We start from the raw sequence: 27,775 nt of genomic DNA on the forward strand, positions 1-27,775 counted from the left end.
TCGCCGTGATCTGCAAAGAACATCACAAGTTTGTTTGTTCAATACTGATGAGCATAGACACACACACACACACATGCTTCGTCTAAACCCAAGTGCAGCCTCGCTCTGCCGCTTGCTGTGTCTTACTGTGTGATCAACAGGGGTTGGAAAATTACTCTGCAGAGCTTATTACACACACGCTCTCTCTCTCTCGGAGTCAGGCTCTTGTTATTCGAAGTTGTTCCCATTTGAAACCGTGATTGCTCCTCACCAAACACTCTTTCAGGTTTGTATTGTGTCTAAATGATGTTTTGTTTTGGGTGTGAATATCAGCTCTGTAGGTGAAACTGCTAGAAGCTCTGAATTAGCAGCTGATTGGTTTGCACCTGGAAAAATACCAGTTACATTCTCCAAGCTTTGTTCATCAACAACCGCAGCCTCGTTGACACAACAATAACAGACTTCACAACAATGATGACGACAGCATTAGCAACATCAAGCTAATTCGTAGGTACAATAACAACATTAGCAGCACTGCTGAAATGAATCATTATGTAATAGAATGGGCAGGGGTGACTGACATGGATAAAATCTACCACACTATATGAAATGTTACGTGGCGTTATCGTTACGTATCCTTACACAGAACATGTCCTGGAGGTTCAGGAATATCATTCAAACCTTAGAATGAGCAAAACCAACCAAACAGCATCAGCAATATCTGATAATTTGCACATCTCCTACAACAATTTAAACCATGTCTACAAGAACATGAAATTATATTTCATATATTGTTAGGCCGTGACCTGGATGGATGGGTCAAACAAACACAGGACTTATACCCAGGAGAACAGATTTAAGGTCCTGTGTGAAGCCAAGTCAAAGTTTACTTACAGTAAAACTTCAATTAATAGTCCAGCTTTTATTTACTTAAATCACTGAACTCACCCTGCCTATAACTGGGACAGGTGTCTATATGGGACAGGCTTTTAATTCCTTTACCATACCGGTAAATCTGAATGAGTTATACTTTGGTGCTCATCGTTTCCGTAATATGAACTGAACAATTGAATTGTGCAAATTCGATCCAATCTAATGAAGTGGAGCATGTCCGTATTAACAAAAGTTTAATAAACATTTCTATTTGCATGCATGTTCTAAGCAGCTTAGCTCAAGTGTGCGACCTGGTGGGCTTCAAGAGGTTTTAAACAACCTAAGAACTTCTGTAAAAACCAGACGACGCGTCTTAAGCCTAGGTCACACCACACGATTTTTAGCCCGATGTCAGGCTGTGATCTGGGGTAAATCAGCAGTCGATCAGCGGTCGACAGTCGTTATGTGTGAACTACTCAACGACGCATCAAAAAGGCTCCCCGACACATTTCTGACACAACACCGACGTCTGCCAGATATCTAGCGCGCCAAATATCTGGAGGAGTCGGCCAGAGCAGGCAGCTGGCAGAGCGGGCACCTACTTTTTCACCGCAAAACACTTTTTACTCACCTCCAGCTCTCTCTGTAGCTCAGACGATCCCTGCTACCTGCTTGTGCTAATCCGTCCTTTCACGCATATTCTTTGTCTTTATAATTTTTATCTTTATAATAACAAACAACAGCTGTTTCATGTGTAGGTTCACGTCATTCCCGTTTCACATTTCATTGTGTTTTCATGACAAAACGTGGTTTGGAGACCGACGTCAGTGACACAGCCGCTGTCTGACTTCAAGACTCCCGTCACAAGCCGGCAAGTTGTGTAGTGTGAACAGCACGGCTGAAAGTCTGCACGAGCCTTAAAAATGACCTGCGTTCATTTATGAAAACGTGGCCACACCAGGCCAGTAAGAGAGACAGGCGTCTAATTGGGACCAGGCTTTTAATTGAAATTTGACGGTAAAAAACTTTACATATGTGATTTTCATCACGTGAGTCCTGTCACTTGCATGATGTGACTTAACGTAATTTACTAATTTAAGCCAAACAACAATCTAGTTCTAAACCTAACCAAGTAATTCCACATTAACCACGTGATTAACGGTTAGAGGTCCAGTACACCTGTCGCGGGACTGGTACTTATGTCGTTCTGGAGTCATTGGTAATTGACATATTAGCTCATTCAGCTATGTGGGTGTGTTGATGTTGTAGCAGCAGAGCAAACACAATCTGGTAACAATCACTCACTGAACCATGAACAAGGTCTACTGAAGTAAACAACAACATCATGATTATTATTACATCTTGGACACTGACAAGATTCACATAGAAGTCGGTTCAAAGTATAATGTTCACACTATCCTCCGGCACTTTAGGAATGAATACATGACATCCTTTTTATTGATCTGCGCTTTTCTGAAGGTAGATGATTAATGGCCGTGTATGTATTGATTGATATGCTACTTTACATGATGGAATCTTGACACAAGGGGTCCTATCGCTAACTCGCTTTCCTTTTTTCTCCCATCTCTTCTGTCGTCTTTCAGAAAATCCTCTCAGAGCATTCAGGACCCATTTCTTCCCAGCACAACCAGTCAGCCAACATGAAGTCTTTGCTAGTTGGTGGTAGAGGCGTTGCTGTGGAAAACCCTCGCTCGGCCCTTTCCCCAGTGACCAACTCGCTCCTGGAACAGCTGGAGGCTCGTATCAAAGAGCTGAAGGCGTGGCTGCGAGACACCGAGCTCCTCATCTTCAACTCCTGCCTCAGACAGGACAAAGACGCCTCAGAGCAGCTCCAGAGCTTCAAGGTAGGAAAAGCAACGTTTCAGTCAGCCTGGTGTGATGTTGGCGATGTCAGCGTATGTTGGGTTGCTTTCACATCAAAGCAAAAGCAGCAATGACAACACAAACACAACGTTTATAGAACAGGGTTAATGGAACCTCAGCAACCAGTAGCTTTTCTTTAGCCTACAAAACTATTAGGAGCAATGTTTACATACTCTTTTGCATTACCAATCACGTTTTAGGGATAATAGAGAAAAATTGTCAAGATTTAAAGTTTTTGCTAAATGATCACTGCCCAATGTTTTCCAGTTGGTTATCCATGAAATATCTTGATGAGGCTACTGAGCATGGTTATGGTTAAATAAATGTAATATTGGTTAACCTTGGGTTACATTTAGTCTTGAATAAAGTTAGTCAAAGATGGTCATAACTAAAGAAAAACATAAGTATTTCTGGGCAGCATTGCGTTTCCATAAAGAATAATGGACATCTCTCTTAACGCAACATTTAAAATATATATATATATATAAGAATATAACATTATAGTTTGGATAGAAATCTTACTTCTTTTTTTTTTTCCATAATGACTTATGATAAATCCTCTAGTAAAGCCTAACTTTAATTTGGTAAACTTCAACTCAACAGTTTGTTTTTCCAAAAACTTGAAGTTATTGGATAACAGAGAAGTAGAATTAAGGTTTGGACCACACGGTAACATTCTGTACATTCATACTTGGTTATTACAATTACAAATCTGAGCACTTGATTATGTTAACTGAAAAGTAACTAGAAACCACCAGTTTGTGGTTATCAGACCTTCATTAGGTAGATTTCCCTAATGTGTTAAATCTTTAAGACAGGGTTGGAACGATGGACAATGCCACTGTCATGACAGACATCACATTGTTGTCTTTAATTCGCCGATTGTATTTGTATCGGCCCTAGCTGTGGCTAAGCTTACCTGACCAAACTTTTTCTGATTAGGTGATGATGAAAGACCTCTCCCTCGTCTCTCACTTGTGCTGGACACTGGCGCATGTTGCTGCTGCTGCCGCTATCTCTGCTACCAGTTCTGTTTTTGTGGCGCTCAGGTGGCTTTATGTGATCCCCTCGGTGTCATCATAAAAACATAGCCCTCACCCCCACCATGTTATCGTCCATCCCAATGATGCACTGTAGACATCGTTGTATGCCAATTTGATAGACATCGCCAAACCCTAATTTAAGATGAGCTACGCATTATTCATCTTAAGCAGGGGAATTTGAGAGTCAAAGCAGCAAAGTGGGAATACAGGAACAGATGCATTATATTGATAAATAACTGATAACAAAGTGATAAAATAAGGAAGTTACAATAAATAATTATATATTAATAAGTGTGTAAGAACATTCAGGAGCTGCTTCAGGTGTATGTTCTTACAGTATCACTTAACTTTCTTTGCTAACTTCTGCTATCAATAATGTGAGAGAGCTTTGGCCAATCAACATTGGGCTGTACAAAAAAACATGTTCCTGTATCTGTGTGTGTGTTGTTGCTAAGTATAGTAATACATCGTCTTAATGAGGCCAGATGAAAGCAGTGCTGTTTTGAAGCGATGGATGTATAGAGGAAACAGCAGTTAGCCTTAAAAGCCACGGGACGCTAACAGGATATTAATCAGCCTACATCACACAGCGAACAGCTAGCTGCGCTGATTAGCCTAGCCCTGCCGTGTGACTGACATCCAGACACACACACACACACACACACACACACACACGTGCATGCTAAAATAGAAATGCATACACACAGAAGAGCATTAATTCATATATGTGTATGTGACCGCACATACTTAAAAGTCAGCGCACATTCACACTAACAAATACACACACAAATGACTGGCATATGCATACACACACACAGAATACACACATAAATTCAGAAATATATATAGATGTCTGTAGTAACACACAAGGAAACACTTCTACAGACACAAAACCACAAGATGAATTAATAAATGAATTAATTTAGTCACACACAAACACAAAACTGATAGATATGATGATATTTAAATCTTAAATTGGTTTTACTATGATTTCAAATCCCCCATTTAAGTTGTTAAAACTCTAAACATTTTGCGAAGTGAGGACATTTTTTTAGAAGCGGTTTATAAGACATAACAGAAGCTGTGATTTAATTGCAATAAACAGATCAAAATGATGCCGAAATAACTTCAACGTGATGCAGATTTCTTAAACACATAAATTCATGCTTTGTCAGGTCTGTCAGAAAGACAGGGGGACAACAACTTTTAAAATGTTTGTTTTCTGAATGGAGTTCGGACCGATCAGCGCTATGCTATGCTAACTTGGACACAGTAAAGTACAACGACAGCTGGAATAAAGTAACCAACACATATTTTCTGAACTCACCATGTAGTTTAATTTCGTCACTTTCTTTTTTCTAAGCAGTGTCCAGTTTTGTCCGGTTTTCATATAAATATGAAGTAGCAGTAGTACTCTGGGTGCCCACTGACGCTAGCAACAACAGTTGAAAGTTAAAAGTTAAAAGTTATTAAAAGCAGTTAAGTCTGAGCTCCTCCCGCTGAGCAAAGTCCAGTCCGACTGCAGGTGTTTGTAAGTCCAAAAGCTGCAGCGCCCCTGCTCTCTGCACCACAGCACTATCTGTCGGCCGGCGGGGATTCAGTCTCCCGCTCTGCCAGGTCCTCTTCAAATGACACTCTGAAGCCATCATGCAACTTTCTCACTTGAGTTGAGTTTAGTCTAATTTGTTTGGAATATTTAGCTTCCATTCTCGTTACAAGATTGTTCATGTTTCACCAGAAACACAAAAGATGGACAAAACCTTTTAGTTACTAAGATCACTTTTGTACAATGCGATGATATTTTTGTGTGATGTCATCAAAGATGTTACTCAGACAGAAATGGATTTATGACAAGAGTCAAGTTGTAATTCGGTCAGAACTGATGAACAACGTGACACACATGTATCGGTGTACACTCACAGAGACGTGCACACAAACTTATTTGTACACACACACACACACACAGGCTGCCTAAATGATGAAACTGTATAGAAACGAGACTTTATCTGAAGAAAGTGAGTCGAGCTGCTCTTACTTTTGATCCTTGTCACAGCTCTCAGTGGGAAGCCATTGATTTCTGGCAGACAGAGGCCCTGAGCTTCTGGAGAAATGAAGATTGGAAATATTGATAGTAGTCATTTGTATGGAGAGAGAGAGAGAGAGAGAGAGAGAGAGAGAGAGGGAGAAAGAGAGACAGAGAGGGGCTACATGGAGAGAAGGGGCTCCATTTTAAGAGAAGTCAGCTCCATTTTAGCGATCATTTGTCTGTTTTTGGCGTTTGGACCTGTAAATGGGTTCGATTTCTGCGCTGCAGCTTATTACTGTACGGCTGTATGAGAAAGCAGCGGGGATCGGCAGAGGTCACAGGAGCACACATACAAAATTATATTTATAAAAACACACACAAAGTATATAAGGGAGACATTTCAAAAAGATGCACTGCTGTATTCAGACCAGCGCTCATTTAAACATATGATAACACACATAAATATCTGTACATATTTGTCGATAAAGCATCAGTTCATCCACAAAAATAGCCTTCTTACTTTCTGTCAGAGGTGACACAGACACACAAATGGTTTTGAGGAACACTTGCTGGCCACTTTATTAGGTACACCTGTTCAATTGCTTGTTTACACAAATAGCTAATCAGCCAATCACATGGCAGCAACTCTACATGGCATGTAGACGTGGTCAAGACAACTTGCTCAAGTTCAAATCGAGCATCAGAATGAGGAACAAAAGGGGATTTAAGTGACTTTGAATGTGGCATGGTTGTTGGTGCCAGACGGGCTGGTGTCTGTATTTCAGACACCGCTGATCTTCTGGGATTTTCACGCACAACCATCTCTAGGGTTTACAGAGAATGGTCTGAAAAAGATAAAAATACCCAGTGTGCAGCAGCCGTGTGGACAAAAATGTCTTGTTGATGTCAGAGGAGAATGGGCAGACTGGTTCGAGATGACAGAAAGTGAACAGTAACTCAAATAACCCCCCGTTACAATCAAGGTATGCAGAATACCAACTCTGAACTCTGAACGCACAACACGTCCAACCTTGAAGCAGATGGGCTACAGCAGCAGAAGACCAGACTGGGTGCCACGCCTGTCAGCTAAGAACAGGAAACTGAGGCTTCACCAAAATTGGACAATACGAGATTGGAAAAACGTTGCCTGGTCTGATGAGTCTCGACTTCAGCTACGACATTCAGATGGTTGCTCAGAATTTGGCGTAAACAACATGGTGGTGGTGGTGGTGGTGGTGTGATGGTGTGGCGGATATTTTCTACTTTGTACCAATTGAGCATCGTTCAAAGGCGACAACCTATTGTTGCTGACCATGTCCATCCCTTTATGACCACAGGGTACCCATCCTCTGACTGCGACTTCCAGCAGGATAATGCACCATGTCACAAAGCTCAAATCATTTCAAACTTCTTTCTTGAACATGATAATGAGTTCATTGCACTCCACAGTCACCAGATCTCAATCCAACAGAGCACCTTTGGGATGTGGTGGAACGGGAGATTCGCGTCATGGATGTGCAGCCGACAAATCTGCAGCAACTGCGTGATGCTCTCATGTCAATAGGGACCAAAGTCTCTGAGGCAAGTTTCCAACACCTTTTTGAAAGTATGCCACAAAGATTAAGGCAGTTCTGAAGGCAAAAGGGAGTCCAACCCGGTACTAGCAAGGTGTACCTAATAAAGTGTCCAGTGAGTGTGTTTGTCTGTGAGATTTCTGGCTGCACCCAAACACAAGGGAGGTGAATGGAAGTTTGAAAGTAGCTCCATTGTAAACTGTCAACAGTTTTCATGGAAACTTCTTTCTACAGATGAAATGATCTGTCTGTATTCACCTTTGTTATATCGGGGTGAAGGAGGAATGTCAGAAACAGAAAATCTGTGAACCTCCGTGATACAACTTGGGGTAAGTGAGAAAATATGTCTTTCACAAAACAAACCCAGCTCATGGGTTCACTTACAAGTTTTCTGTGTTGGAAGATAAGTCCTAAAAGGGACTGAAATCAGCAGTCAACCGGTCCATGTCCATGACAACTAAACAAACACGAAACGCTGACGCAGACCATGTGATAGACTTGAAAGCCCTGGGGGGGGAAAAAGAAAAGAAGTATGTCCTTGAGTGATTGTTTTGTTTTTTAGGTTTTGTTTTTTTGGTTGTTTGTTTAGTTTTTTTCATAGTTTGTGTGCCCTGATTTCAAAAGCTCAAGAACACCAGACATGTGCTCTGTTTTACCTGTAACCACATGTAACAGTGATGTTACGGGGTCTTGGAGTACACCTGCACATCACTGCTGCAATGTGAGACGTTAAACCACTGGAGATCAGTAGAAAGTAGTTTTTCAGGGGGTATTAAATTACACTTTACCCCCCCCTACTAATTGAATTAGCGCTCCCTTAAGATACGGCCTCAGCCAGACGTTCCTCCAGCTGGCCCCGGGCCTCCGATGACTCTCTATTGTCGTGGAGACGCTCTGGGGGCCGGACACACCGAGAATTAATAGACTGAGCGTGACACACACACATACACAAGCTCACACACTCATAAGTACAGTGTATGCAGGTACAGACACAAAGTACGGGTATGGAGACTGAAAATGAATCACACGCTCTCACGGCTGTCTGGAAGGTTAGATTTTGAGGGGTTTCTTGCGTCTTGTCACTTCATCTAGTTAACGGTTTTATTATCACTGCAGACAGCTGAGACACTAACTAAAGTGAAAACACACATCACCCAATCAAAGGATAATGTTTTCAAGCCCTTATTTTTTCAACAAAATGCTCCCCACATTACATGACACACTATAAAATGTGGAACGAGGTCATAGGTAAATTGATCTGAAAGATCCACATTCCCATTAAAACTCTCACACGCAAACACAAAAGAGCTGAAATCAACGTAAGCATCTTTATTCAACACTCCTTTTCCATGCTTACGATCGCAGGGAAGGGGGGACAGCCGTTAACGGTAACAAAACATTTGTAATTAGAATTATTCGTTGCATTTGAAGCAATAAGTTTTACATTCAATCAAAGTTAAGATGTTAACAAATAAATCAGACAATGGAAAAGTAATTTATTGATATTCCCAAAGTTATGGTCTTGAAATAAAATCCTGAGTCCTCAATGTTCGACACCGAGACAAGACCGAGTACAAATGCGGTCGAGTCCGAGACGAGACCAAGACCATCAAAAAGTGGTCTTAAACACTACTTTGCGTGTTTGACAACAGTGTAATGAGTTTATAATGCAGGTTTCGTTGTGATCAGGATCAAGAAAGTCAGCTTTTATGATATTAGATATTCTGAGATGAAGACTTTGTGATGATGCTGAAATAAAATATTGTTTTTGTCTTTTGTGACCTTCCATAAAGAAATGGAGGTGATAGCATTATATTAGCGTCTGTCTTTGTTTCTTCCTTGGAAATGGAAATGGATGTTCAAAGTGTCTGTTCCTTCAGTCAGACGGACTCACGCTGTTGGGAGGCAACCCCTCTCTCCACACTCACACACACACACAAGCAGAGATGCTAGCATAGATAGTGGATATCAGTGTGAGCGTTTAGCTCGTTCTTCTGAAGTGAAGCTCAACAAACTGCCCTCCTCTGTCTCTCTATCTGTCTCCATGTCTGTAGCCATCTCTCTTTGCTTTATCTCTCTGTCTCAAGTCTCTTTCTTGCTTGTTATTTCTCTCCCTTGTTCCGCCTGTCTTTTTCTTTGTATCTGTCGTCCTTGCTGCATCTTTCTCTCACTCGCTCTCTCTCTCTTGTTATCTGTTCAGCTGCTCCCTCTCTCCCCTGCTGCTGACAGTAGATGAACCCGTCCTCCCCTACTGTTTGTTACCCTCGGCCGCCTCATCACCCGGACCCCTCCAGTCATGCCTTTTACCCTTTGGGCATCATTTGTATCACATGCCCCCTGCCCCCTCGGCCGTTTCTATTTTCAGCACTCCTTCCTCCTGCCGTTTGTAAGATTTGACCCCCCCCACAGTGTAGCATGAACCTGCCCTTCCTCAGCCATTCATGACTCACTACCCGGCTCACTTTCTATTGTTCGTATACCCACTGATCTCACCTCCCATCCTAAAACAGGACCTAATTTTGTATTCCCATTGACTCTCAGTAACCAGTGACAAAGCACGTGAACTCATAAAAGTTTTGTTGTAATTAATGACTTGTTTGGTCTTTTGCATAACAAATTCCTGTTGGTAAACTGTAAAATTAATAACTCTAGAACAGCGGCCGGCAATATGCGGCCCGCCAGCAATAATATCTGGCCAGATTGCTTTGATAGCAGAAAAATAAAGAATAAATGAATTGATAGCGGCTGGTGCTGAAATAGATATCAGTCATGACAGATACAGTTACTTACACAATCACTTCCTCTTAAGTGATTGTAGCTGCAAAATAAAAGCGCGAGAACGTTTATTGCAGCAATGCTTTATGTTGAGTTTATTGAAAGCTTTTACCTTGAAGAGTTCTGAAGGACATTTAAAAGAGTCTCTGGCGTGCTTGACACACCTCTGCGTGGCGCTGCGGAGAGCCCCCAGTTGCAGTAGTGCATGGATCATACACAATATTCATCCAGCCAACGATCACGAACCGTTCACAGCCTGTCGGCGCCGGAGAGGGAGAGGGTCGGACCTCTGGTAGGATGAAGTCTGACGCTCCGCATGAGCCATAAGATTAACGTCAATAAAGCATGCTGTCAATATGTTAGAGACCCTCCAAAATATCACAAATCATGCTTTTAGGGGAGCTGATGTCTTATTAGGGGGAACTAAGCTCCCCCTGGTTCCTCCCGTAGTTCGTACCCTGAATTTCCTCAGGGAAATAAAAATAAGCGTCCATGAATCCGGATCAAACGCCGGGCGCACACACACAGCAGCACGTGCCTTAAGTAATAAGAGGGGGAAAATATACGCAGTCAATTGGAATTGATCTTCCAATCTTCCTAACGGGAGTCCCGCACATTACCTACTGAGCTAAACATGAGTATACAAGGATTTGAAATAATGTGACTTTGTTCTGGCCCGCAAAAAAATTTGGCCCGATGCCAGATTTATTTAGCGACCCCTGCTCTAGAAGTTGACAGGGACCACACGAACACACCCCCACTCAGAATCTTTGTTTTGAACGACCTCATCTTCCTGACAAAGCTCAATTCAAACAGATTTCAGTATACACAGCTTCCCCTTCGATATTTGTGCGGTAATATCGACGATTTGTCCTGCCGTCACTGCAAAAAACTAAATCCAAACACTTCTCCTTTCTGGTCCCTCGTGGTGGAATGAGTTACTGAACGTTACAAAATGAGCAAAAATGTTATGATAAAACATTTCATAGAATTTGATATCGATAATTATCAGGATAAATGTCAAATCATTATTTCTTTCAAGTTTAAAAGCTGATTTTGAGTGAAATTTGAAGAAACCAGATGGCTAATTGTGGTTTTAAACTTTTCCTTATGGTCAGAACAAACTACTGATTCCAAACAGTGGATCACTTCACAAATCTGAGGTAGATAAAAAAATAATGCGGTAATTACAATTATTTATTTTTTTGCCCAGCCCTGTCGAACTTGTTCCTCTCTGTCTTCAAAAATCACTTGAAGATGTAGACCTCTTCTAAGAGTACTTACTCACCTAATATGCTCTTGATTCCTCTCTCTATTTCTTTTCTCTCAAAGAAAATTAGCAATGCACTGATATACAGTATTACTTAATGCACCTGCAGGCCCTCTGCCACTTGTGTCAGGTGGAATGTGGACCTTGTTGAGGCACTTTTTCCCAAAAGCGTCTCCTTGATCTTCTGTTGCTGGGATTGTAACTCATTTTTACCTTGTTTTAGACAAATCTGTCAAATGAGTAAGTACAAATGTCTTCTTTATATGTATGAGTAAAGTAGATTATACCGAAATTAAATGACAACTGCATACCAGGCTTGATTACCAGCTGGGCCAAGACTCCAGACACTTCGGTTTGTTGCTGGGACAAAACACAGGTAGCACACCTACACACGACTGCCAGGACAAAGGTTTGGGTAACGTAGACTGCTTTGTAATGTTTGTAAAAGATGAGCCGTGTGGATTTTGTCCTCCATCTCTCATAGGTGTAGTCGCACTAAGGAACAAGGGGTGAATGTAAACAGCAGCGACTGACAGAGGATAATATGAAAGTTTCATCTTCACAATAAACAGTCTGACATTTGGGGAGAGTCCATCTTGACTACGTTTGAGCACCGAGCATCATCGATGTAAAACACTTCCTCTCATCTTGCCAGAGTCTTGCGCTGAGAGCTCGGAACATGGACCTCCTGCCGAGTGCTTGTTGACGGGGCTGGTTTCTGTAACGATGTGGGCACAACAGTCTCTGAATTCTGTTGCTTGGTCGACATGAGTCTCATTTTGTCCAGACCGGATCTTTAGGAGCAAGCTGGGCCAACATGGCTCCTATCCTGGCTCTCTTTCCTCCCCTCTGAGCGATCACCACACCCACCAAGGCGTCTTATGAATGAAATGCTTTACAGCCACTATGGAAATGAAGGATGATTTCAGTGAATATGAAGTGTGAGTGTTCAAACTTATCATTAACTTTATTTAAAAATAATGTTTAGCATAAATATACACTATATACATGCCAGCTTGGTATCTGGGTGTAAATGTCAGTGGGTGCTCACACTGTCTTGCTGGACAATGCATTGTTTGTCATTTCATGCTGATACTCCAGTCACATTGTGAAACATCACATGACGTGGCTCACAGGGACATGCCGTTGTGTTAGCAAACAAAGACCTTTTTTTTTTATCTCTTGGACAGCCAAAAATAACATAGTCTTTAGTTTCAGAACAGAAGATTTCACTAATCCTTTTGCTCCCCTTTCATTTTTAGCGCCTGAATTTTGTTCCGAGTTTGTGTAGTTCATTGCACCACAGAGTTTCTTTTCTGTTCATGTGAATGTATCATGCAGATTTGTACATTGTCAGTGACATTACTTCCATACGCACTATAGACAACAAACTACAGCTCCCTCCCCAGAGTACAGGACCCTCCCCCTCTCAACGTCTCTCAGGCAGCTAATAGAAGGTGATAGTGAGGCTCTGATATCGATACCTGCTGCATGATGAGGATTAAAGATCCGCCGACTCCCTGCCAAGAACGTGTGTGTGTGTGCCTTTTGAATATGCCCGTCTGTGTTTGTGTCTTGGTTGAAGTATTCCTTGGTTTTGTAAGTGTAAGTGTGTGTGTGTGTGCACGCGCGCTCGTTGGTGTTTTTGAAGAGGTGTTTTCTCGTTAAGAGTTGCTCGTTAGGGGTTGAAGGCGAGCAAACAGGTGAGACGTTGCCGCGGTAACGGCGTCAACAAACAGATCAGACTTTCATCTTCATCCGCTCGGGAGGAGAAGAAAACACTCTGCTCTTTCATCTGCTAAAGGAGCAGAGACAGAGGGAGAATCAAAACACAGAATAGAGACAAAAAGAGAAGAAAGCCCTGGGGAAAAAGAGAGAGAGAGAAAGCAAAGGGACGGCAGGAAAGAGTTACAAGGAGAGAGAGAGAGAGAGAGAAGAGCGGTCAGGAGAGATGGCAGGAAGATAGGAGGATGGGAAAAAGAGAAAGATAGCAATAGAAAATGAGAAGGAAACGCTTATTTAATCTGCTTAAGATGCTCGAAGAAACAGAGAGATGGAGAGAAGAAGGAAAGAGAGCAGAAACGAGGGATGATCACAGATAAAGAAGTGAACTTTGACAGCTCTGCGTCATGATGTCCTGACTCAAACAGATATTTATATCATTTATTTTCATACTTATTTTATCCTACATTAAACAGCTGGCAGTAAAACTCCCATCGCAGGCCTGCATTAGGCCCTGATCAGACAGTGAGAGGCCTCTTTTTTTAATTGTATTCTACTGGCAGTGAGCGCTCTGCACGCTGTTTATGCTCCCTGGGTGCCTTGCGTTTTCGAGTTCAACACCCGACTTCATTTGCATTTTTTACATTGTCCAATCAAATGAATGGAGAGACGGGCCCTCAGTTGTGGTGACGGAGGTTCACAGTTGCTTGGATTGTCCGGAGACTGTGACAAACTGTCCCCGACTCATGCTAAAATAATGGTCCGACCAGGTGTGTCTCCTCTTTCTGAGGGTCTCATGTGCCCACACGGATCTCCGTTTCCCTGTCTCCTGCGTGTTTGTTCACCTCTCACCCTCAAACAGTGCCAGAGCAGGCGACCTGCGTTTGTCTATGTTTTTAAAGCAGATGTTTTTAGCAACAAAAGACACAGACCTGTGAGCTGTGATCAAGTTTCTGCTAATATGACAGTTATTACTTAGCGGCAAACCTAGACTGACAGGACATCTGATTCGGTGGTTACCTAGCAACATGAAAAAAACGCAGCGCACTGCTCTTTTCCAAAGTCAACCAAAAAAGGCGTTGCAGTGCACCTCGAGTTCTCAAACCTGCAAAACACTTGCTGTCTGATTGGGGCCTTACTCCACATAAATGCTCTGCATGAAGAAAACATAACCTGAATCACAGCTTTGCATCGACAGTTTCCTATAATATTTTATATAATGTCCTATAGTACTGTGTAAAATATGCATGAACAGGACGTCACTGTGTATCTGAGTTTGACAGCTATTCTATCTCCATTATGAGCAAAATACTAGTTCAAATGTGTTCTGCCTCAGTTACAGTTAATGATTGTATGACATTGAGCGTAAGGTCTGTCTGGAAAAACAATAGGTTTTAGCCAAAAACGCATAATTATAATAATTATATAGCTTGAAAGGCTATTTGTGCCGATAATATCTGTAAATCGCTGTGGTTTGTCTCTACCGTGTCTTTCCTTATTCCTCCCTCTCATGTCCACAGAAAGATACTGATTTTATACCAAAGTAGGTCGTGAGGACATAGGGTCATGTTCAGGACGTCATACTTAATGTGCACATCATCATAACAATTACTTCCTCTGCTGCTCACACACATACACACACAGAAATGACAGCAACTTTTTTTAACTTACAACTAAGAGAAAATGAAACACCAGACAAATTCTGTTGAAGAGGTACTCTTAGCATGTTAGAAATGTGTTTTTGCATATCTGAATACCGAAACTGAGACATGTATGGAAGAGGTAAACTAAGTTTTAGGTAACTGTGGAGCTGTGGGAGGAGGCTATACTACCTTAGTCTAAAAGTGAAGCTTACACCTCGCCAAATAGCCAGGTACTGCAACTCAGGCACCAATATCTAAAACAAGATACTGAACAATATTAACAAGACTATATCTGGAAGGCATCTTAATTTGTGGTGCATAGGCCTGTGGAGATACGGCCTCTATACCTGAAATCCTAAATGCAAACAAACACAAACCTCGCACAGAGTGATCACAGTAGTAATGCGTTTTAATTCACCAGTCTTCTTGGCCACACATCCCTTTTGTCCTGTGAAAACTATGCATTTCCAAAACATCAACTCTTCGCAGGTTTAGCGTGCTGTTTTCAGCTTTGTCACAATACTTTTTTCAGATAATCCAATAGGTTTTTAGATGGTTTATTTAGTCAAAGAAGTAAGAGAATTTTCCACCCACAAAGACATAAAAATACAAAACAACACATTTATTTGGCAATAAATTGATTTCACTGCACAGCAGCAATGTTGTGTTCTTATTACTGCTACCTAGCTAACACGAGGACAAACAGAACAACTGAGAGTATTAGAGTTTCTACAGAGGAGGTAGGGGAGATAAAAGGCCTAACATGTTTTATAATATCCAGATGTTTGTCGTCATAGAAGGCTAAAAACAGACCTGGGGACACCAGTAAGAAGAGGAGAGACAAATTGAGACCCGAAGAGAAAATCACTTTTATCTGCTAAAACAGCACGAAATGACAGAGAGACAAAACGGCAAGAGGCAGAGTGAAAGATGGAGATGGGGAAGAGAGCAGTAAAGGAAGAGAGAGAAGAGAGAGAGAGAGCAGGAATGACTGAAAACTGCAAATAAAGATTGAGAGAGTGATCAGTAGGTAAAAACGAGAGGGACTAGAGAGTAGAGGCAGACAAAAATATATCGAGAAACCAGCGAGGACAGAGAGAGCAGCCTGTAAAGGGAGATGCAGAAAGAAAGGAAGTAAAAGACAGCTGAGAGAAAGAGGTGAAAAGACGAATATACAGAGAAATGCAGACAGACAGAAGGAGATTGGATTTTATTGATAGCAGCGTTTTAACTCGCCACGGCGCGTTCGCTGTGCTGCATTAGTGAGAACAGTAAATGCTTTCACTCACAAAGACTTCATATATCCTCCATTTGTTTACTGCTGCTGAATATTTTAAGAGTAAAGCTTTCATCCCTAAAATGTCTCTCTGTGTCGAGCGGGCTAAAGGACTTCAGCTAATAACTTACAATAATCAATAAGACCTGATGATGTCAGCAGTAATCCGTTTTGACTTTCACATGAAGGCAGCTGAGCCTCACAGAGGTAGTTAATCAAACTAAATGTAAACCCTTCACATGCTGTTTACAATATTTACTTACTACATATCTTAGCTAGGCATGCGGTGTATCGTTGTTTTCCAGAATTAGATGAAAAGCTTTCTTTTCTTCCCACCTTTCTTTTAAATGAACACTTCAAGACCTCTGACCTGACCTTGCCATGAGTCACTGTGGAGAAACCCAAAAATGAAAACAAAACATTTTTCACTTTGGAGTAAAGCTCTCTACTACGCTGATATTTTAATGCATCCAGGTTTTGCCATAAATGTCACAAACACGGCGGTGGGAGAGGTACATCTTACTTTATTGTCTGCTTCCATTTTCAGTGAATTGCTCTAAAAGCCTTTAACGAATCCTCCTGACTTTCAGACTCCATTTATATGTAATGTTAAAAAACTGCAGAGCAGGAGACAGATGGATTATGGGTCAGTGGAGACGGGGCATCAAGTGTTTTTACATAATGTTGTGTGACCCATTTGAAGAAGTCTTATAAAAAGGATACATAGCACATTATTAACCCAAGTCTGATTTGTTTGTTTTTTTAAAGAAGAGACGTCACTCGTTAGGTTTTAAATTTATTCAGACAGACACTGTCTGTAAAAATCGGTGGTTCTCAAGCTGGATGGCAAAGTGCAATGGATGTCGAGCAGACCTAAAGTTGCAGGAATGTGATTCAATAAAAGGGCTCTGATGCAAGCAAGGCTATTTTGCTAACCTGAATCTTTTGTTTTATTTCAATCACCCGGGTTGTTAATGATTGATAAAAAATGAAATATCATGATCCTTACAATTAATAAGAAATAAAGACTCATTAACATCAGATCTTGCCAAATAATCATCATTTAGACATTTTCTTTTGTATCAAACCAAGAGATTGTCTGTTTCCAGTGCAAACAGGAACTGCCGCTAGCCAATCCAGCATGACAGGTACATACAGGCTCCGAGTGTAGACAACACCCAAATCAATGACTCCATGGCAAGATTATACACTGCTCAAAAAAATTAAGGGAACACAATGTAACTCCAAGTCAATCACACTCCTGTGAAATCAAACTGTCCACTTTGGAAGCAACACACATTCAACTATGTAAAGAAAGGAGGATTTAATGAGATTATTTCATTCATTCAGATCTAGGATGTGTTATTTTAGTGTTCCCTTTTATTTTTTTGAGCAGTGTGCTTGTTGTGTGCATGAGCCAAAGTGTATGGATGGGAACTATAGTGCTAAAACAAAAGGAAAAATACCTGTCTTCATTTTGAGCTACAAATACATTTAGTAACTGTAGTAAAACTCAGAATGTCCCATCAACATTGTGCTCATATTCTTTACACTCTACTCTATTTATTCACATACAGATATTTGCTATGTGTTTAATAAAAACTGTTAATATATTACATTTGCGTAAAATTATAAAACGGGTAGCTCAAATCAAGCAATCTGATTGGTTCTGGATATAATAATAATAATATCACTCCAAGTTACAATCTGAGCTTCGTGGGGGTCTCACGCCCCATTTACACCTGGTATTAAAATGCAATCTGATACAGATAAGATCACATTGGAGATAAATAGATATATAGTGAGAGTAAATCTTTGCTTATTACGTGATTCAACATTTTCCTCTCTCACACACACGAAAACGCACACACACACAGCAGTCCACTACTTGCCCAAGATGTCTGCCATATTGCAAAAAAGTTTTAGTTTCAATAGCCTGTTCAAACACTATTGCTCAAGGAGAGACACAATTCTGCCCTTTATGGTAGGTAGCATGATGTCTGCAGGAACTCTCAGTTCTTTTAAATCAAGACTGAAGACTGAAAACTAGTAGATTGATAACTTACACAGCACTGTAACTGTCAGGTTTTCTTTTTCTTTGTTTTTAGATTTTAACACTATTTAAAACGCTTAGAGTGCTCTTTTGATTATTCCATCTCACACGGCTGATCCTCAGTTAACAGGGCCGAGTAGAATTACAAGGATTAGGAGTCCCTGTTTTCTCTGCTTTTAACTTGTTGACAGGTCTTTTACCAGAGTTTGTAGTGTGGACAGTCTGGATTTACAGTGACGATTGTATCTAAGGAATAAGGGTTAGATTCCCGTTAGGGTTAGAGTCCCTAAGTGTTAAACGGTTATAGTTCCCTTTGGGTTAGAGTCCCTTAGTGACTAAAGGGGGGATAGAGTGGGAGATGGGGAATCAAAGGAGTAAAATAAGCAAAGGTGGGAGACCTGCCTGTTTTTATTTTCTATTTAACTTATACAAAAGTTAAATAGAAAAAACTTGCCTTGCTTTTAAAGTGTTATTATTTTACGCACTGCCGGCCGGCGGCGTACAGTAGCAAGCATATTATCATATAAGTTCAAGTTACCAAAGTCAATCTACTGACGCTGGACAGTTTTTTAGTGGCTGCACAACAAACGGCAATGTGCAAATAGAGATAAATAAATAGTTCTAATAATTCTAGCCTTGGTGTATGTTGCTTAGCATCCATCATGTGCTTTTTAGCATACTGGCAGCCTGGTGGGACTACTTTTTGTATTCATAAAGAAATGTCTGTTGATGAAATAAAGTCAAATTGTGGTGCGTCTGTTAGCCTGCTTTCTTTTTGCCATACTTGGTAACCATTTTAGAAAAGCAATAGCTCAGTTCAGGCCGTGATATACCCCCCTTAACTGTGATAATGAGCGTATACCGTGGCCTGTCGTCAGCTATTGCGTAACTAGTACACACACATGCAAATTGGTGGCATTAGTAGCCCAATACATTCTTAAAACAACAATATAGGGCATAACAGGTTAAAAAAATTACTAAGAATTTGGAAAAAAAGCAACTTGCAGCTGCTAATCACAAATGTTCTGTGTCAGCACCTAAAACTGAGTTTCACTAAAGGACTAAAATCTAAAAAGAGAGAGGTTTTCGGTTTGGTGTACAACCATGATTTGTCTACATGAAGGATTCGTTGGACTCCAGTTTGGGAATCTCTAGTCTTTGAGGTTGGTGGACAAGGTTGTGATTAAAAGGTTTATACTTCCAAACCGTGAAGGAAGTGATCTCTGAGCACTCCTCCTGCTCGCTGACAGTTGTCAAGGTGCTCTTGAACAATCATATGAGGCAGTGTGTGCTACGGTAACTAGCATTTTCTTTTTTTTTTTATAAATTCAGCTGAAAAGATAGAAGAAATGAAACTGGAAGGAAAAAATTAGGAAGTAACCCCGGAGACAGTAAGTAGAGGAATGGATGAGAGCGAGAAAGAGGGAGCGAGGCAGTGCAGGAAGAAAAACAGAAATGTCAGGCGAGGAGAGAAAAGACGGAGAGATGGGGAAGTGTATGCAAACGACAAAGTTTGGCTAGCTGTAGGCGGTATTAGCAGCCGCAGAGGGAATATGTGTGTGGGAACAAATTGTCGACAGGAATTCATTAGGCTCGTTGTGCGATAACGAGTGCTTGTGGTTTTAATTGACTTAATCAACAAATAGAATTAATCAGAGATTTCTAATTAATGGTAATTGATTGAAATATCCACTGGGTCACTGTGCAAGCAGCCAAAATTTCTCCTTATCCTCCACTCTCTCCTCCTGTCTCTCGTCATTTCTCTCTCTCTTCGCTTTACAGTTTGTCCTTGTCTTTTCTCTTTCTCCTCCTTTCTCAGTTGTTTTTCTATCTATATCTTACTGTGTCTCAATATTTGTGTCTCTAATTTCTTTCTTTTTCTGATCTGTTTCTGTCTTCTTCCTTCGTCATGGTCACTCTTCTCACCTTCTGCTCTGTTACTCTGTCTCTCTGTTTTTCTCGTCTTCTTTTCCACTTGCCCCTTTCTTCCTTTCATACTGTCTTTTTCATTTTGTCTTTCTCATTCTTTCCCTCACTTGTAGCTTGTTTAACTTTGTTTTGATTTCAGTAGTGGAACTCAGGTATCGAATCGGCACTAGTATCAAATGTTGCCCGGTCTGTCTCACTCTCATTTCAGAGTGCTTTACTGTTAGCACTCTAACAACCTCTACTCTCCTCTATCTTCTCCTCCCTCCCTCCCTTGTATCTCTACATCCCCCCCTCCTCTATCCCTCTCTTCACGGCAGGTCTTGGTAATTAGATTGTGGAGATGAGGAGGTGGAGGAGAGTTAAGAGGATTTTGTTTTAGGAGAGGGAGATTTAAGAATGAGAGAGATAGAGGGTGGAGTGGGAGAGAGAAAGAGAGATTGAGCTTGAAAGTGAGAAGGAGAGAGAGAGAGAGAGTGAAGGGGGAATTAGAGAACGAGGAGAGTAGATCCTCTTCTTTTTGTTTATCCAGAGTCGGTCACCCTGCCTGAAAGTGGATGCTGAGTGACAGACAGAAAAATACATGAAGAGAGAGAGAGGGAGCGAAAACAAACAAGGAGATAAAGACATCACTTGTTCTTTTTCTGTCTCTCCTGTGATTGACCTTGAGTTTGAGCGTGTATAGAGACATACAAAGAAGACAACAACATTACACCCTGAGAGGAATGAGGGTTTTAGCCAGGGTTCTTGGAGTACATTTGGTTCTTGTTAACCCCTTCGTAGAATTCATCCGTCCATGCATTTTCGGCTACTCATGATGCCGTTCTTTCTAGCCATATTCTCCAGCTCCTCCAGTGAATCCTGAGGTATTCCCGGATGGGATATGTAATCCCTTCAGCGTAGGCTTCGATCAGGAGAAACCCGAATCAGATGCTGAACAACTTCAATTGGCTTCTCGTTTAAAATGAAGGAGCAGTGGTTCTACTCGGAGTACCTTCTAGATGTCTGAGCTTCTGTCTTTGTCTTTCAGGATGATCCTTGCCATATAAATTTCGGCGCTTTGTATCCGCAATCTTTTTTTTGTTTTGTTTTCCCTACCCAAGGTTTTGTGTTAGGTTTGGAACGTGGATTGGTTAAATCGAGAGATTCCCATTTAATTTGAGCTCCCTTTTCACCACGACCGCCTGGTACATGGTAACAATACACCTGCCTATCGGGCTTTATCTTATTCTCGCTCAGGAACAAAACCCCAAGATACTGGGGGTGTTTTCACACCTAACCTGTTTGATTCTGTTTTAAACAAAGCCTGGTGCATTTACTAATTTCGTTTGTTTTGTTTTATGATGGCAGAAAAGCTGCCAGTCGACCTCTGGTGTGTACTAAACAACAGAAGTGAAAGCAATCTGTGTAAGCAATGTATTGTATATACCTATGCAGGTTGAGTTGGAATCTTATAATCAATAATCTCTTTGTGAGTTCTTTGCAGCGCTGGAGAACAAATGTAAGAAACAGTAACTTTACTGTTTCTGTGTCACCCAAATTTGATTTCCCTATAAGGATCAATGTTGCCTTTTGATCACCACAATTGTCCAATCAGTGAGTTACCTGTCAGTCAAATAATTTGCTGTTTACAGCTGTTGGTTTGTTTTTAAAAATGTCAGCGTGAACAAAGCCTTCACACTCAAGTAACTGCAAGTAAGTAACTGGTTAAAAAAAGCAAGCAGAACATCATCGCATCATCTGCAAAAGGAAGAGGTGTAATCCTGAGGCCACTCACAGGACACACTCGTCCCTCCGCTGAAATGTCACAATAACGTCATTTCAAGATTGTAAATCAACAGAAGTTTTTTCTGCATAAACCATTAAACATATAGACATTTTCTTATATAAAGAATTTTTAAGAATCATGGTAAATTCTTTGTTTTTATTTCCCAGCTTCACGTTAAAAATCAGCAGTTTCCTTAGGGTGTTTTTAATTTCCTGTCTCTGTCTTTTTGTTTCTTTCTGTTGGGCTCTGTCTTTGTTTTGTCTATCCCCATTTATCTCAGTTTCTTTGTAACTCACTTCTCTCTCTCTCTCTCTTCACACTACCTCTCCAAGCCTTCCTCTCCGATCTCACACTTTCTGCTTTTCTGTCCGTCTCATTCCTCCCTCTACATCCTCAGTCTCTTTCTCTGCAGCCACTCCACGGCTTTCCATGTATTTTGGAAGAAAAGCTTTTTAGCAAATATTTGTCTGACTGTGTCTGTAGAGCCCTCTGAGTCAACATGGGCCCAGCCAGGCTCGACCCGAGAGAGAGAGGGGGAGAGAGAGAGAGGCAGAGAGATCAGTGCCTAAAAACCAGCAGTGCAGAAACAATAGAGACTTAGGATTCCCTCTTTCTCCCTCTGTCTGAAAATAAACTCAGAGAATATACATTTGCTATCTGAAATTTGACAAACTGCAATCGTAGTACAGAAAATGATGATAAAAATTATATTTATCAATATTTAAACCACTTTTATCCACTGGAAAACATTAATGCTTTTTCAAGAGACAGGAAAACCAGGTGGTTTTTGTGGTGGTGAATGAAACCAAAAATACGTACTGTAAATTCTGTGGCCACTTGACTTGCACTAGCAAAACTTGTGTGTTTCCTGTGTGTTCTGAATGCATTAACTTCCTCATAAAACATTTGCAAAGCTGTACACTTGGATATTTCAGAACCAGCAGCTCCGTTCCTCCATCAGTGTCTACACCGGATGCGTTCAACTACAGTATTGAAATGCTTTGATAGCACTCAAAACCCAATGCAAAATAAATGTAGGTATGTGTTAAGTCAGAAGAAAATAGACTTGAAGTGTAAAAATTCCAGTCATGCATGACAAGTGTCATGTGAGCAATTATGCAGCCTTTGCAGGCAAATGTATTGATTAAATATTGAGGGGAATCGGTTCCGTCTGACAGCATGTTAAGCTGCTATCATTTGTTGCCATGTTTGCTGACTGTGATGTCAAAGTTATGCAAGAGCCAAGTGGATGAAATCAATCCAACATCTGTCTTGTCTAAAGGCTGATGTTAAGAACCTTTTCAGGTCGGCAGGTCATATTAATCGTAAAAATATCTCGACGAGTTACACTTTCTGTTGTCGTAGCAGACTTTTTAGAGCAGATTTTAGAGTTATGGCCGTCGTCCTCTGACTCTTACATGCTGAATTATTGTTCTAGCTTCAGTCTAGTTTAATTCATCTTCCTGCGTACTCCACGCTGTCTGCTGCAGTTATTTGGCGCAGAGCGAGTATCACTCAGTCGTTTTGTTGTTGTTTAGAGCCTCCACCTTCAACGTAATACACACCTCCTGTTTGGAATAAATTTATCTGCAACCTCACACACAAACACACACCAGGCTTGTCCTCTTGATCCTGTCTGCTGTATTCTGCATCCCCATCTCCTGTTTAGACAACCAGGCAAGCCACAAATATGCTAAACTGAAGAGAGCGAGAAAGAGGAGATGAAATAAAGAAGAAGAGTTGAGTGTGCGTGAGAAAGAAGCAGAGAGTGTGTGTGTGTGTGTGTTTGCATGCAGGATAGAGGGAGAGAGAGAGTAAGATAATTCCATTTCATTGTAATAGTGTTTAATATTTATTGGAAAAATGTAAAGAAAATGTAAAGGAAGTGCTTTTCAGGCAGCAGGCAGGATTAGCATAAATAGTTTGGGGCTTGGACGTGTTTGGTCCCTGCCGCAGAGGAGTAAGTCTGTCCCCTCTATTCTCTGTGACACACACACTCACACATACATGCATATGTTTGCACACACACACACACATCTACACACACTTGTGCACACGCCTGCATGAGTAAACATGCAAACACACACACACTCACTGACCTTTGCGTGTGGAAACTCATCAGCATATAGTGATTTATAATAGGCACTGCCAATCCTTGTGTTTCTCTTTCCCCCCTCTTTTTTGCATTTATTAGACAGGAGCAGAGCGGGAAGCAGGGTGGGGGGGTATTGGCTGTTGTCATTTATTTTATGCACTGTTACTGCTGATCAAGGATCTGTGTGCTGAATTTGACTTTATGCTAATGAATTATTATGAATGACCTGAATTTAACAGCGCTGAACTGTGGAGAATTGAAAAACTAAATAAACACAAATTTGTTTGTTGTTTATTTATTGTGTACGATGATTTAAAGGGACAGTAAGTGATTATAATCCAATACACTTTTTCATAAATTCAGCAAATATTCTCTCACGGTTTGCTAGCTCTCCGGTTTGTGTGTGCTTTGAAAAAAAAAAAATACGTTTTTCTTACACAGCCCTGGCTCTGTATATGTGGTGAAAACCTTCCCCACCAAATAGTTTCAGCAAATCTGGGACAGGTGGCGTTAGTGCTCGTGCCCTGGAGCAGTGGGAGAGAGAGTTCTATACACCAGAACATTTGAACATGCTAGACTCCAGGCACTGTGAAGAAGGAGCTGAGAAACAGCCAAAAAGGAAAAGGGCCGAAGAGTGTAAACAGAGAAGGAAGTTATGTGACCAAGCAAGGGCAAAGGCCTTTCTATGCAGGGGAGCAGAGCTTCTGAGGGAGCACTGAAGGGAGGGGTGTATTTGTTACAATCCTTCTGCAGAATAACTTACTTTAGTACAACTCAAGTGTTATTTCCGTAGCTTTGTCTTATCATTTCTCTCTCGTAACAATAACGTAACCCACCACATTAATTGCTGGGCTCTGCGAATGTGACGACATCGATACAACAATGTCTGATGGTTCAGACAGGTTGGAAACAGGTCTGTCTAGATTAGCTCTTTATTTGGAGGTGAAACTGAAAGGGAGTGCTCCTGAAAATGTTGGTGTTAATCCCTCTGTACGCACAAGTCAAGATTTATTAAAAAATGCATGAAAACATTCAAATAAGAATAACAAAGTTAACAAATAGATAGAAAACATTGATACAGTGATAAATGAATCCAACACATTTGCAGACAGCATTAAAATAAGCACAGGTCTTGAACCAACCAGTAAGTTATATGTTATAGGACAGAGAGATCGGTTTAGTTCCTATTTTATAACATTTCTTGACATTGCTTGGTGACAACACAAGGGACACTAATGGAAATGAGCCCAGGACTTGTTTTACCCCTTAATAACCAAACCAAACCCCTGCTTACTTTAGCCCCGGATGTTTTGACTGTAGCCCCGAATGTAACACAACAGCAATAAAAATATTTTCTATGTTAATATGCAATAATCTTCATGACGCAGCCTGTCTCGCAGGTCTTCAAAGAGCGGAGGCGACTCGCAATAATATTGCTACATTTTGTTTGAAGTTCACGTAACGTGACCCCCCCACACTGTTACTCAGCCTGCCTGCATTTAGAGTGAGCACGGAGAGAGAGAGAGAGAGAGAGAGACCACTGCTCACAGCTTCAGGGCTTGTCAGCGACTTCTGAATTGTCCCTAGCAAAACTGTAATCAGTACATTTAAATATAAATGTTGTCGGTCAGTGTCTAGTCAATGTATTAACGCAACAGTCGCCGCAAAGTAGTGAGAGAATATCATGACACCTGACCGCGACACTGACACTTGACGCTCTGTGTCCTGCTGTCTCTGTCCCCCTCGCTCTGAGACACTACTGTTTTACTGTCTCCAGGATGCTTCATTCCCTCTAAAGCGGCTGTGAGCTGCACTTTATCAGAAGTTCAGAAGTGAACATTTGTGTGGATCACAAGTGTTTTCAGTTTCGGTTTTCTTCCTCTGATGAAGAGCAGTGTGCACGTCTCATCGAGTAGGCTACAAGTCAAATTATTTATTTATATAGGCCTAAATGTTTTTTAAAAAAATGGGCCAACGATCGTCCCATAAAGCATAGGCCAATACTGACATTGGGCTGGCCCAATCACATCTCTTACTAGCCCCCAGTCCCTTCCCATACTGCTCGAGCTGTTTCTTGTGATGTGCATTACATTCTATCATATTTTTATATTCTGAATTGTCACCTGCCACCTAAATTGTGTCCTTCCCTTTATAAAAATAAATAAATTTCCACCTTAAATTGGTGCAGAAAATGTCTCCAGAATTCAAGAAATGAAGTGTTTAATGCTCAAAATCTCCCCCCTATAGAAGATTTCATCAATAATTTTTTTTTTAACTGAATTGAAATGAATTAAGCTAATTTATCATTGAGGTGAAAAGGTTCCATATGCACATTTAAAAAGAATCTAGGCTACTTCAGGCATGCCTGCATGTATGTATACTCAGCCGGGATTAAATTAAATGAGAAAAGTTGATCTACAGGAGAAACATGTCTGACAGCAAAACAGATTTGCTGAAATGCAGAATGCAGGAAATCACGTGTTTAAAGCCCAGATTTTTCAGAGGGAGGCATAGAAGGAGCTGTTCTAATGTAAAAGACAAGATTATTTTAAATGTAGGAACCATAATGTGGTTATGCTATTGTAATAATTTAATATTTTCTGTGTTTTGATGACCTTTTTGTTTCTTCTGGTCACCCACCAGTCTCTGTGTTCAGAAGTGCGATCCCGACGCCGAGGAGTCTCATCTGTTCTGAAACTCTGCCAGAAGCTGCTGCAACAGAGCCAGGTATGTAAAAAAAAGAAATCAGGTCATCACAAATGACCTGACAAAATCAAAGACATTCAACTTTACTTAGGCTTTATCACCAATGACTTCACTTGGATTTGACCCTTACAACTTAAAAGACTTGACCCCCTCCCGTTATCCGAAGAAGAAGAATGTAAACTGGTCTCAGTAGAAGACAGTATTTTGATTATTTCTTAGATATTTCTTTCCCTTCATGAAACCCTGGGGAGTCAGTGACAATTCCTCATGAATCATCTTAACCTTGAGAGAGGAATTGTATTATTGTACACTCTTAAAATCATGAATTTAATCATATGATAAGCATGATAATAGCCTTTATAATTCTGACAAAAACTGTTTCTACAATTCCCACCTCTGGGACAGTCGGGCCCCATGGCGGAGGTAGGCCCAGAGGCGGAGCAGCACCGGGAGGCCCTGCAGCTGCTGTCAATCAACCTGGAGAGGAGGTGGGAGGCGATCGTGATGCAGGCGCTGCAGTGGCAGAACAGACTGAAGAGAGAGCTGAGAGAGCAGCAGGTTAGAGCGCTCTGACATTTACACTTTACATCCTTCACTGTGCACTGCAGGCAGTCAGCTGATGCACTGTTACACTCAGTGAGCATGTCAGAGTTTGATTTGATGCTAAGATGCAGCGTGAAAGACAGATGGTGCTGTGATTGAAGCGGCAAGGTTTTGGTTATGGAACAATCCTCACAGCCCGAGATAGTGTCATAATGTTTTGTGAAATAAGCATCAGCTCCGGAACAAAGCACAAACTTTAATATTAACATGACCTAGTCTAGCTGTTTTTATATGTTGCCCTGATAAAGCTGGGCAACATTAATTTTATTAAGGTTTGTGTAACCGTTTTTTTGTCTGAGGGTCCTGTTTATACCATGTAATGAAAGATGCACTGAAAAATTAACAAATGCAATGATAAACTAGGTGGTAGTACCTGATCTCTTCTCACTCAGTTGTTGCCTTTTGTATTTTGATAGAAGATCCTCATTTAACTATTTATATACTCTATAAAACGTAACAAAACTGACCTTTGAAGTTTTATATTAGCTTAGGCTGCTAAGTCTGAGTTGGTTTCCAGAAAGCTAGGAGTCAGCTTTGATTCCCAGTTAAACTTTGAGAA

The 27,775-nt window shown here is 41.0% G+C and overlaps 2 protein-coding genes across 2 annotated transcripts in view; one reads left to right on the plus strand and one right to left on the minus strand.

Annotated features, from left to right (window-relative positions):
• The window catches only part of kcnh5b (potassium voltage-gated channel, subfamily H (eag-related), member 5b), a 1,142,829-nt gene that overhangs the window by 825,777 nt on the left and 289,277 nt on the right, over positions 1-27,775 (minus strand). The gene's annotated exons all lie outside the window — the stretch shown is intronic.
• Positions 1-27,775, plus strand: part of akap6 (A kinase (PRKA) anchor protein 6) — a 207,656-nt gene that overhangs the window by 156,085 nt on the left and 23,796 nt on the right. The window contains exons 15-17 of the mRNA XM_046062163.1: positions 2,457-2,717; positions 26,551-26,634; positions 27,019-27,171. Coding sequence (XP_045918119.1) covers positions 2,457-2,717; positions 26,551-26,634; positions 27,019-27,171 — 498 coding nt within the window. The remainder of the gene's footprint in view (positions 1-2,456; positions 2,718-26,550; positions 26,635-27,018; positions 27,172-27,775) is intronic.

The sequence above is a fragment of the Micropterus dolomieu genome, linkage group LG11 (assembly GCF_021292245.1).
Source record: "Micropterus dolomieu isolate WLL.071019.BEF.003 ecotype Adirondacks linkage group LG11, ASM2129224v1, whole genome shotgun sequence".
Classification (NCBI taxonomy): domain Eukaryota; kingdom Metazoa; phylum Chordata; class Actinopteri; order Centrarchiformes; family Centrarchidae; genus Micropterus; species Micropterus dolomieu.